The 12,056-nt window shown below is 48.0% G+C and overlaps 2 protein-coding genes across 2 annotated transcripts; both read left to right on the top strand.

Moving 5' to 3' along the window:
• On the top strand, nt 1-6,137 carry LOC311428530 (zinc finger CCCH domain-containing protein 11A-like). Its single transcript, XM_084539932.1, has 9 exons — nt 1-57; nt 320-421; nt 625-690; nt 1,210-1,701; nt 1,925-2,001; nt 2,712-2,904; nt 3,545-3,714; nt 4,129-4,190; nt 4,735-6,137. The coding sequence occupies exons 4-9, from the start codon at nt 1,227-1,229 to the stop codon at nt 5,000-5,002; spliced, it is 1,245 nt and encodes a 414-aa protein (XP_084396058.1). The 5' UTR covers nt 1-57; nt 320-421; nt 625-690; nt 1,210-1,226; the 3' UTR covers nt 5,003-6,137.
• LOC311428531 (uncharacterized protein) lies at nt 6,121-7,458 on the top strand (the record flags this gene model as incomplete). Its single annotated transcript, XM_084539933.1, has 3 exons — nt 6,121-6,492; nt 6,675-6,701; nt 7,125-7,458. 3 exons carry the CDS (start codon nt 6,121-6,123, stop codon nt 7,437-7,439), a joined length of 714 nt encoding a protein of 237 aa, XP_084396059.1. The 3' UTR covers nt 7,440-7,458.
• Nucleotides 7,459-12,056: the final 4,598 nt, after the last annotated feature.

Consider the following 12,056-nt stretch of genomic DNA (forward strand, 5'->3'; position numbering starts at 1 on the left):
AACCTGTGGTTCGAGTAGATCTTGCTGATAGACAAGGAAAACGGAAAGCCTCCGCGGGTGAGAACTTTTTACGAGCTGTTACGTAGGTGCTGCCTTCTATATATGACTGCATTAAAGAGTATTTGTGATGTATGAAAGGAAAATACATTGCAGTGGAGATCTGTGTTGACGGCAGAAATGGAAAAAAAAAAAAAAAATCATTTAGCAGCTGAAAGGCAATTCTATGAAAATATGCTTGAAAAAGAGAAGCTTATTGTTGACTGTTCTCAAACCTTCCTGCAAAGAAAAGTTCTTACAATATTCCTTGTTTTCTCTGAAGATGATGTAGGCAGCCTTCCAGTGAAGCGCAGCCTTGCTGAAAGGCTGGGGAAGAAGGTAGAGGCTCCGGGAAATGCTGACAAAGCACCCAAGAGAGAGACAGGTACTAAACGGGCATCTGGATTGGATTCCTGGGTTTCGTATTTAGTCTTTCTGTTTGTCCTTTTCCAGTGATGTTTCTTTTTGCATGTTGGCTGAGGTCGTAATCACTGGGATTCAAAGCTACCTTTCCTGTCTTGTTTTGAAATGTGAACCTGAAGTTGACATTATGCAGCCTCCCTAATTCGTTCTTTTTCTGTTTTGCAGTTCGAGTTCCCAAGTCTCTGAAGGACAGGCTGGGATTACCTCCTAAACAGACCAGTACTGAGAGAGGTAACAGCTAGATCTTAAATATGCTTTCTCCTCCGTCCTTTCCACGAACTTGGACTGCTTTCATACATCCCTACAAACTAATTTAAACGAAAACAAAGAACTGACGCCTCTTGGTTGAGTGCTGAAGCTCTTCTGACAGCCACTATCAGAACTCTGGCTCTAGGTGTGTGTTTATTTTCTACTTGTGCCTTGTCGAGGTTTTTAGCTGCTTCTGTGAACCGTTACGTACAATTAGAATAGAACCACTGCCAGGAGCAGGAATTTGAAATGCAGTCTGAAAAAGTAATAAAGTAAAGCAGCATTTCTGTGTAGCAGTTCTCTCTGGATAGGGCTGGTCTTCAAAATACAAGTGGCTCAGAGGAGGAGGAGAATGTTGTTCTAAGGATATTGTTCTAAGATGCATTATTGGGAACGCTCAAGATGAGTTTTCCTTAGTGCTCTGACAAATTTTGGAGACTTAAAATATTGCTGGACTCTCTTTAAATGTTGGTGCTTCTCCTCATTTCTTGATGATGACAGGGAAGGCTGCTAAGCCGATGGGAGAGATCCATGTGAAAACACTGGAGGAAATCCGTCGTGAGAAAGCTCTTCAGAGACGCGAACCTCAAGCCAAAGCCGAGGCTGAAGGGCACGGTAAAACTGAAGATTCCAGCGCAGGGGCAAGAGCTGCTCGTGCAGGTCGCATGCAGACTTTCTCTGAAGCCTTGTCTGAAAAAAAGAATAATCGCTTGGTAGAAGAGAAGAAAAAAGCAGGAGAATGCCATAGCAAGAGCAAAATTCAGGGTGAGTCCAAGAAGCAGCTCGCTCTGTCCGGGCCCAGCAAAGGGCAGGCGAAGGAGCCGGCAGGAAAAGTCAAGCCAGAAGGAGAAGTGCGTGTTAAAACCTTGGAAGAAATAAAGCGTGAGAAAGCTCTGCGGATGCAGCAGAGTGAAGGAGATGTGCCAGCTCCCTCAGCACAACCCGGACCTGCCCCAGCAGAGCAGAAATCTTTATGGAGCACAAAACTAACAGGTAATAAGATGCTTTAATGCCTGCCCCAGTGAGGTGCTTCCCATATTGAGCAAGTTCAGTTTGCTCAGGATCTGCTTCATGGATAAATGCTGAATGGCTTGCACATTGTAGCCTTTCTCTCTCTCTCTCATGGGACACAAGGAAATAAATGCACAAAGGAAACAAGTACCCAGCTTTCTTTATTTCTGCCGTTGACAACACTTTTTTTTGTCTTTTTTTAAAGCACCTGAAAAAGAAGAAAAGAAGGCAGTGGAATTGAACCGGCCTTTTCCTAAACTTTCCTCTGGACCTGATGTACAGGTGAGTCCTCTGTGAAGACACACATACATTCGTACAATTTCTGATAATTCTGACAAGTTTTGTTACTCACCGTGTGCCACCCTCTTGAGTGTGTTCTTACCCTTCAGCAGCTGGTAGGAGCTGCAGTGCAGTCTAAATCCTATCGCCAGCAGCATTTCCAGACAACTCTGTAATCCTCAAACTTGGAATCAGTCTGTTTATACCACAGCAAGAAAGAAACCCTGTTAGCACCAGCTGAAATCTACACAGTTAACGTGGAGGGAATTCTTTTTGTTCTTACTGACTTGATCTGTCAGACATGAAGGATTTAATACAGAAGGCCAGAGTTCTGTGTTCAAGGAAATCAATCTGTCAGTGGATACTGTATAGGGGAACTTGTATGACTTTCTGCTGCTTAAAAAGAATGTGATAAATAGATGTACAGCAGAACACCCTAGCTGTTTAAAGAAGCTTGCCATAGTGGATATTGCAGATATGTGAGACTGCGTCCATAGTAAAGCATGGCTCTTGTTACAGGCAGAATTTTATGGGAAAAACAAACAAACAAACAAACAAACAAAAAAACCAACAGTAACCTGAACGAGATTAATATGCTGTTCCACATCAAGACCATTTTGGAGGGATTGCTGATCAGATTTTCTTAACGAAATCTCCACGGATTTTATTTATTTTTTTTGTCCTACTCATGCACTACTTTTCTTTCCTTCTAGCCCACTCAGCAGAGTGGAACTCGTAAATGTCCAGAGAAGAGCTTTGAAGAGAGACGGTGGGAGAAGTGGCAACAGAGAGAACAACAAGAGAAGCTTCGGCAGGAGGAAGCTGCTGTCAAATCTACTGCTGGCTTCTTTAATACTGAACCAGCAGGGAAAGTGGCAGCTCAATTTCAGGGCCAGGAAGCTAAAAGTAAGTGTTGAAGGTTAAGAGTTACTTAGGTTGTCTTCTGAAATACAGACAGAAGATGACAATTCTCATGCTGTAACTCTGGCTGGGTGCATTTTGCCACGCAGTGCTACGAAGCGAAGGGTGTACTTTCTTTTTCTTAGTTTGTTTCTTTTCCTGCCAGCCAGATGTTAGGTAAGGAACGGGAGACTAGAAAATGCCACTACAAATGTGGACTTTGTAGAACAACTTAACTGTGGGACATCACTGCAAGGGAGAGGAAGCTGGTACAAGAGTTGCATACACTCTTGTCCTACTATAACTGCTGCTTTTTCCTTTCCTAGCGGGAGCGGGACTTTAAATATAAAAGCTGTCTATATTTGTGAACCTAGCTTGCACTTAGGATTGCTATGTGTCTGAGGTTTCCCTTGTCCTGGATTATTATTTACTGTAGCTCTTCGGTTTCTTTGTTCCTTTGTATGGCTTGTTGGTAGACAGAGTTTACTATGTGGAAAAGATTCCTGAGAATCCAGGCAATGGCGGTGTAATTGTGCTGGCCAAATGCATTTAAGTGTGTAGAAGGACTGTGGAAATGATTAAGAGAACCTGGATTTTTCCTGAGGCAGAGCAAGACTGTATCAGTTCTCTCTTCCTTTTACTCTAGCCAACTTTATGACATCTGCGAAGCCTTCGCGTGGGAAAGTCACTTTCCCCAAGAAGAAGGCACTGAAACGTAAGGCACCTGGGAGTTACCCGTCTGCCATAGCAGCTGTGGAACTACAGACTGCCTTTGATGCTGACATGATGGGACCTCCAGCCAGAAAAGCAGCCATGGTAAGGCCAGGGGCTAATGCAGCGATGGATCCCTTGTTAAATTTCTACCCTCCTCTATTTGAAAAGGTGGAAAACTCAAACGTTCTGCAGGCCTTCTGTTTCCTTAGAAATCCAGTAGCTGTCTCCAGGATGCTTGTAGAACCCTTCTGTATTTATGAGATGAATGGCACTCTTTAACCGGTACTCTGATGCTGTGATTTCTCTGGTGTGGGGGATTTTGTCCATTAATGCCATGTTCTTAAAAGACACCAGATCGTGAGTAACCTCCAGGTGAATGTGAACTTTCTTCAGGAGCACCTTGGTTTTGTATTTTGGCCACGGCTCCGCAATGCCAGAGGAGAAGCAGTGTGGAGGAAAAAGCTATTAAGGAATCTTTTACCCATGTGTCATAAATACTGTTTTGCTGCTTTCTAGGGTGTTTCAGACGTGCCGGAGCACGTCCCAGCCATCAGACTTGAAGAAAATCCCCAAAACAGGTGACAACCCCAACTTGTTCTTTTTCTTAATCAGTGTATATCCCCAGGGAAACATAAGTTCTGTCACATGTGGGAAAAAATGAGGGTTCTGAGATAATTGAAGCCAAAATCCATCAAAGGAATAAGTCACCTGAAACCACTTTCTAGCAGCTAGCAGGATTGCTTAATTAGGCTTTCTTGAAATGCTGCAAGTCAGCACAGCTTTCCGGTGACTTCTTGGGTTGTCTGAATACCTGAACGAGGATGAGGTGAAGTTCTACTTCCTCGTGAGGTGATAGATGATGAGTAGTGTCCTCTGCCTTTTGGTCCTCAAGAATGCCACCTCAACTCCAGGTGCCCTGGCTTCACAGATAAATCCCCAGACTGAAAAATGTACCTGGTAACACATCGGGCTCTAAATGTAGCCCTGGGTTGATTGATAACAATCCCTGTGTAAGATTGAAGCATAGGAGGGCTTGCCTACAGTTTTAAGAGCCGGTTTGCAGGAAAAGGATTTCCCGTTAAGAAATGGCATATCCTGATTGTTCTTTCTTGCTCTCCCAAGACCTGAAGTGCGTCTTGGAAGCCCGGAAAGATTTGAGGAGCAGATGGAGATGGATCTCGAGACCTCGACCTCAGCTTCTTCCCAGCCAGAAGAGGCACGGACACGCTGGCTGAGTTCCACAGGGAACGTGCCCTTATCTGCGGATGAAGATTTTGAGAAGCTACTTTGGGAAATCTCAGGAGGCAGACTGGAAGCCGAAATCGACTTAGACCCAGGGAAGGACGAGGATGACCTCCTCCTTGAACTCTCCGAGATGATTGACAGTTGAACTGCGTAGTCCTAGGGTATAATTAAAAAAAAAAAAAAAAATTAAAACTGTTCTTCTTGTTGGATACCCCGAGGTGATCCTTTTTCTAACTGAGGCTTTGCAATGAGACTTAAAGCACAGTCCGAAGTGGTAGAAATTGGCAGGATCTGCCCTCAGTTGTCCTAAATTTCCCTGCTGGTCAGAGTTAAGGTCTTGTGCATCCATTCTGTAACTATAGGTGGTTACCTTCGATATCGAGAGGACAAAGCACTTCTTTTGGCACAGAAAGATCTCCATTGGCACGCCATGGTGGCTGCAAATCGATCTTCTGATGGAGCGATGCTCTGAAGGCTTAAATGTAGAGCTTCTTCCTTCCTCCGCCCTTGGCACAACTCGATGTTGGGCACATTGTGAAGCTTCGGTGTTCTGATTTCTCGGACAGTTGATAGCCAAATCCTGGAGTTACTATGTCAACTCTTGACTTTTACTCGTGTATGCCATTGTTTTGACTGTACCCGTGTCAGATGATGAAGCTGTAGGGGTGGGAGGGAGCAGAATCGTTGTTCCAGTGTGTTGTGGACCAAACTTGCTGCCAGGAATGGGGGTGGGGGTCAGCCCACCCAGCCTTCCTTTCAATTATCAGGGAGGATCAAATGGTGAAAAGCAGCAGCTCTGCCATGCGGCTCCACTACCCCCACTCCCTTCTCTTGTGCTATACCAAAGTTCCCCCAGGCTTTGGTTGGTGCTTTTTGCCTGTGTGAGGACTCCGGGGCGAGCAGTCGGGACTCTGCCGCAGTCACAGGGTCGATGAAGGGTTGTTTAAGTGCCTCTTGGTTTTAAAAGTTGCTCCCCTGAGCTGCTGGCTCTGCTGCCTGCTACAGCAAATGTTCGGGTGCCATCAGCATCGCACTTGGGCGTGGGCACTGACCCTGCGGAGGACAGAGCTGAGATTCGGGTGTATTGTGTACCCTGCCACCAGCCATCGTTTTTTTTCCCCTAGCAGATCAATTTTGAATTATTTTCCGAACTTTTCGCGGCACGGTAGGCACTTCCCGCTATGATTTGTGAAGCTGTGGGGGCCCTCAGGCATTTGCTGCTGGCAGAGGAAAAGCGCTTGTCGAATTTGTTGTAAATACTTAATGTTTGGACAAAACCACGCGTCTCTGTGTGTGTGTGTGTGTGTGTGTGCTGTGACGCCCCGGCCCCACCAGGGAAAACCTCCGCCGACGAAACTGCTGCTGGAGCTCACGCAGGCCTTCATCGTGCCGAAGGACTTCACGGGGACTTCTGGCGGCTCAGAAATGGGGGAGAAAAAGCAAACTCAGGAGGAGGAGAGCTCAGAGACTGCGCCCACCTGCCCTCGCTTTCCCTTCACCCCAAGAAGCCCTGTTCTACCATCAGCCTTCGCCTCTTCTGCCTGCGGTGCTGGGAGCGGGAGCGGCGAGGCGGCAGCAGCCATGGCGTACCGCGGGCAGGGCCAGAAGGTGCAGAAGGTGATGGTGCAGCCCATCGTATCCTTCCTGCGGCTGGGGGGTGCCGGGGAGGTGGGTGGGGGGCGGCTCGGACCTCAGGGGGCTCGGCCCGGGCCTTGAGGCCTTGTCGCGGGGCCCTGAGGCCTCGCTGTGGGGTTTGGGGCCTTGTCCCGAGCCCGGAACTGTCGTCCCCGTGCTGAGCCCTTAACGCAGCGCCCCAGAACCTCATCTTCCGCTACCTGCAGAACGTGAGTACCGCGGGGAGGGGGCGGGGATGGGGATTTGGGGAGTGTGGGGGGAGTGGGGAGGGTCTGGGGATTCCCCTCGGTGAGTTTTCGGCTCCTGGCTGTGTCCCGGGACGGGTTTGTGGGGGATGGAGAGCTGTGCGGTGTGCTGGTGGGCACAAGGAGCCCGGCATTTGCCCCTCGTGTAGCCGGGCGTGCAGGGGTGTTCCCTTGTGACTGGAAACGTGTTCTTCACCAAACGTGTAGTATTCACCCGATGGTATAACGCTCAAATGTCAGATTGCACATTGGAACTGCCCCTGAGAGTTGCTCCTCGGAGCGTTTGGGAGCTGTCGTGGCTGTGGCTAGCAGGTATTTCTGAACACATGAGAGAACAAAAGTGCTCAGTGTTTGTGGCCCGACTTACTCTCCTCCTTCGTTCTGCAGAGGTCGAGGATCCAGGTGTGGCTCTATGAGCAGGTGAACATGCGGATAGAAGGCTGCATCATCGTGAGTATCCGCACGTCCCCATGTTACATCTTTCATTTTGCCTCATTCACAATCGTGTTTTTTGGTCAAGAAAAGTTATCACAAGGAAAAAGAGATTTGTACTTCTCTGCCTTTCCCCTCGCCCTGCCCTTCCCTCCCGCTCCTGAGCCCTTCGTCAGGCCTTGCTGGGCCCTCTGTCCGGCTGTCTGTCCGTCCATCCGAACCTCTGGCCATCTGTCCCACCACCCTGCCCCGTCCCTGCCCTCTCCCTAAGGAAGCAAAGAGTCCCCGGTCTGCCTTCATGGGGGGGGGGGGGGGGGGGGGGGAGGGAGAGGGGAGGTTCTGCTGATAAAAAAATGAAAGATTTCCCCCTTAACGGGCGCCTTGCTAGTTCTTTCGAGTTCCAACCTTCTGCCTTCCTTCCGTAGCAGTGCCTCTAAGGGGTGCGCTGTAAGGCAGCCCTCATCTGGCGCGTTGCTCCTCCGTTCCCCCAAGGAACTGCCTTCAGGATCTGACTAACTCTGGATGCACCCGGTTGTCGCCTTAATTTCTCCTTTAGCTTGCTGAAAACAAGCCGGTTGGGTGACCTTTTGCGTTTCTCGCTTAAAATTTGGATCGAGGAGGTCTGTGTTTCCTTACGCTGATGTCCACGCTGAAGGTGCAGAAGGGTTCCGTGCTGTTGCTTGGGTCAGCCTTGTTGCCAGGTTTGGAATGTTTAGCCTACCGGTGCTTCGGTGCTGTTGGGCTGCACTCAGAGTGTGAGCTCTGGGCGTTATTTCTCAAATACTGCGTTATTTGAGCGTACAGACCCGAGATATTCTGCGGAGAGGTGATTTAAGGCACGTCAGAACCACCGCTGCGGCGTGTGCCAGCGTCGGACGCCCGTTCGAGTGATCGGGCGGAGCAGGTGAATTGAATTTGGTGCTGGGTGGCGAGGTGGTGTTGGGGGAAGAGCTAGGCTAAGGAGAGCTTCCTCTTGCTCTGCCCCTTCCCATCTCAAATGGCCGCTTCCTGGGGAGATGGGTTCGTTGGGAGGTTAACTACAACGTTACAGTGAGGATGAGGAATCACCTTTAGTCCCGTAGGTATTTGCTGCCAGGCCGCAGCGTTGATTTCAGAAATTGTATTTAAAAAAGGGAAAAGAAAGGAAAGATGTATTCTTTAACATACTCTCTTTTCTCGGAGAGTAGATGGAGGAGCTTCAGCCGTGCCCTTCCTCCGGAAACGATTCCCAGTGTCTGCTCAGACACTGAGGAGGAAAATGGAGGAGAGCCACCCGATAGAAATAAAGGAAAGAAGGGGTCATGGATTAAGGGAAAAGCACTACTTAAAAAATTGGTGCTCTCTAAAAACGGGTTAAGGGTTTGGGACCTGCAGGTGCTGCCTACACCTGTGTGCGTTGCAGTCGTGCCTGTTGCCACTGAGCAAAACGGGGAGAGCTGCTTTGTCGAACGCGGCGTGTTAAAGCACGTGCCACTGCCTGGAAGAAAAGCACGGACTTCCCTCGTGTGGGCCTTCTTCCCTAGCGATCTGTGGTTTACCTGATGGTTTCCCATAAGCTGAGAATGTTTAAAAGAAAAAAAAAAAAACAAAAATCAAAAACCAACACCAACGTTGAGAGTGGTGAAGCAGATCCTCACGTGGGGACTCAGAATCAGCGGTGACCTCACCATGCGAAGCATTGTGTGTGCTTCGGGTTGGGGCTGCTGCGAGCCTCGCAGCGGGGAGGGAGAGCGGATCCGGGGTGCCTCTGTGTCAGCCCTCTGCCCTGGTGGCTTTGTGAGCACTGAGAGTTTGACTCCTGTGTTCCCAGCTTTCGCTTCCGCACCTGCGGTGTGGCAGAGCCAGCGAGCTGCTTGCTCAGCTGGAGGAGGAAGAGGAGTGACCTCAACATTGCCGAGGTAAAGCACAATTATTGAAAAGATTTGGCAAAGATGTGGGTTGTACCAGCGCGGCTGCTGCAGCTGCAGCAGATCCTGGAGCATTGGAGAAGATAGAGAGGGTTTTCTTCATGAAAAGAATGCTGTTAAAAGTGTTTTCATGCCAGAAATTAGGATAAACGCCTCTGTTGTTTGACATCCTCTATTGAGCTGGCACATTGGCATTACAGCGTACCTGGCACGCTGTTTGTATTAAAAAAAAAAAGGTATTTTATTCAGGGCAGGCCAGAAACCTGCCTTGGCACTTGCACATCGCAGCAATGCTTACAGACCCTGCATCCTGGCTGCCAGGCCAGGATCTAAATCCGATGGTGCTGTTGGTAAACTGAAGCTCAGGAAGCGCTTCTGGGTTTTTTTGTCCTTCCATGTGAATTTTTACCCTGTGAAGATGGTGTATTAAGCTATTTTCGTAACAACAAATAGGTTTAAAAGCAGTTTCAGTTTAACATCTACACGCTTGGGTGTTATTAACAGAGCTTTGTATACTGAGCTGGTGCTTGGTAGGAGAAAAAACATCAATCTTACCTGGGAAACCTGGACCCCCTCAGCTACATACTGCTATGAGGAAACTCAGATGTAAGAACACACTTAAATAACACCTCACCAGAGCTGTTGTGCTCCTGACCACCAAAGGCACCTTTTTCCAACACCGTCGTACTGGAAGTTGATGCAGCTGGTTCCATCCGTAACGTGTGACTGTACAGTGCTGTAAAAGAACTATTTTTTCACAGCTTTGGAGAAAGTGAAGCAGAGAAAACCACGCATAACCACTGATACCTGGACCCCAAACTGCCACAGGCTGACGGTGATGCCCACTGGATATCTCCTGATACCCTGCTGCCTTCTGACTGCTCCAGCAGAAGTCCCGTTTTAATTAGCCAGCAGGTCCCTCTGAGGGAGGGACTTTGCTAAAACTCCTGCCGTAGGAAGTATCCTACGGGAGCCAAGTTGCTAAACTGATGTGTGGTTTTCCCTTAACCCCCTCACCCCTGACTTTCCAGCTCCTGACAGCACTGCCCACGTGTGCAGTGTCACCGTGTGCCAACTAGGTGCCAGCTGCCATGGTTTATATATTGTAAAATTAGTGATTTGGGACTCGTGAGCACTGAGGAGAGGCTAGCAATTGCTTAAGAGCTTTCCTTGTGTCGCTCTGGGGCAGGGAGATGGGTGAAACATCTTAGGCTTGAAAGTGATTCCCTGCAGAGTGACGTGCTCAGATCTGCACAACAGATCTGTCGTTTTGGTCACCTTATTAGATCCCTGCTTGAGAGGTTGCTTGCAAGAATCGATTCCTCTTCACCTTGATGTGTCAAGCTAAAGACAAATCTGTGCCGAAGCACTGTTTGATCAGACGAGTGCCTCAGTTCAGGATTGTTCTTTGACAGCTACAGAAACAGCAGGACGATCAGCGCCTTCAGGAACAGATGAATTTGATCTTGAGGCTGTCGTAAAACAGGTCCCTGAAGTCTGAAGACTCTTCAAATAGTTTGGGCCAGCAAGGAGCAGCTGTACGTGGCGGCTGCGGTAACTCGGGGCTCCGAGTCTCAGAGAGCGTGGTGAAAGGTGACCCCCAGCTGGCTGCTGGAGGAAGCTGAGGCAGCGTTCAGCTCTAACCTTTGCCTTCTTGGCTGGCATCTTTGCACTCCTGCTGTCAGTGGGTGTTGAGTGTCCTTCCCGGCAGCCTCAGAACGTGCCCTCAGATGTAGGCAGCATTTAGCAGCTAGAATTCCCTCAAATAGAAAGAGTACAAATGATGCGTTTTCTGCTTTTGCTTTGGAACTCTTAGCTTGAGGTTTTCCTGCAGGCCATGAGGTTTCTTGCAGCAGCAGGGATGAGTTGTGTTAGCAAGAGGCTGTTCTGTGCTTCGACTGTGGGAAGATGAATGGTTACGTGTGCACCGTTAAATATAACTTGACACCTAGCACACCGCACTTGCAGCCTGTGGGGTGCTTTAACAAGCAGGTAAATCAGCAGAGGCTGTTTTGCAGCCGGGGTGATGCTGGGTGATTAAAAAGCAGGGGCAGAACAAGGAGTTTCTAGTGTTTGTTCTTGCTTGTCATCCGACTCTCCACTTCCACTGTTCTTTAAAAAAAAACAAAAACAAACAAACAAACAAATAAAAAAAAAAACAAGCAAGGGGTAAGCATCTTAATATCTTTATTATAAATGGAAGGCACAAAAGAGGCCAGCAACAGAGACTGTCCAAGAGAAATGCTTTGTGCTTTATAAACAAACAAGGAAGTACCCTTAGGTGGGTGTGATAATCCTCCTCTAATGCGTTTTTGGGGTGCAAAAATAGATTTGTTCCTTTCTTGCTCTTCTCTGCAGGACAAAGGCAGAATAGGCACTGCAAAGTTAGACCAGGGAGGTCAGTTTGTTCCGTACTGAGAAAGACAAGCCTGTAAAACAAACTAGACAGATTTTCTTTGTAGTATTCATCTTCCTTCAGCAAAGGCAAAGCTTATGACACTTGTTGGTGTGTATTTCCAGACCCCCAGCTACTGGCACTGTAGCGCATCTCTAATTCTTTGGTACAAAAGGTTCAAAATCTCTTAATGCAAAAATTTTACCAGCACCCTGGAGCAAAAAAAAAGAAATCTAAAACCCTTACCAACTTCTATTACAGACCTGCTGAGTGCACCAGAGTTACTCATTTTTATTCAGGCTTTCAGGGGCAACTTCAGTTGGTTTAGCGCTTGGATTGCTATGTTGGCAGATGTCAGTTTAAAAAAAAAAAAAAGCTTTTGAGGTCCTTTTTAAAATGAGACTGCTTTTTTGGAATTTGGAATACTGCAAGGTATCGTTGGTTTTGCTTTCTTCCCATTCCTTAGACCAGATCCATTCAGATTCTGAACAGCGTTCCCGGTGTGTTCAGGAAAATGGAAGGCAACAAGCAAAATGATGAGCTCCTTGGGCAGTCAAAAGAGCTAAATCTGGAGAGTGTTTTGAG

The sequence above is a fragment of the Aythya ferina genome (assembly GCF_964211825.1).
Source record: "Aythya ferina genome assembly, contig: HAP1_SCAFFOLD_91, whole genome shotgun sequence".
Taxonomy (NCBI): domain Eukaryota; kingdom Metazoa; phylum Chordata; class Aves; order Anseriformes; family Anatidae; genus Aythya; species Aythya ferina.

Excerpts from the sequence above, each read along its gene's own strand:
- LOC311428530 (XM_084539932.1), top strand. The coding sequence starts at position 1,227 with ATGGGAGAGATCCATGTGAAAACACTGGAGGAAATCCGTCGTGAGAAA. Across the intron at positions 1,702-1,924 it reads ATGGAGCACAAAACTAACAG|CACCTGAAAAAGAAGAAAAG; the intron begins GTAATAAGATGC and ends CTTTTTTTAAAG. Across the intron at positions 2,002-2,711 it reads CCTCTGGACCTGATGTACAG|CCCACTCAGCAGAGTGGAAC; the intron begins GTGAGTCCTCTG and ends CTTTCCTTCTAG.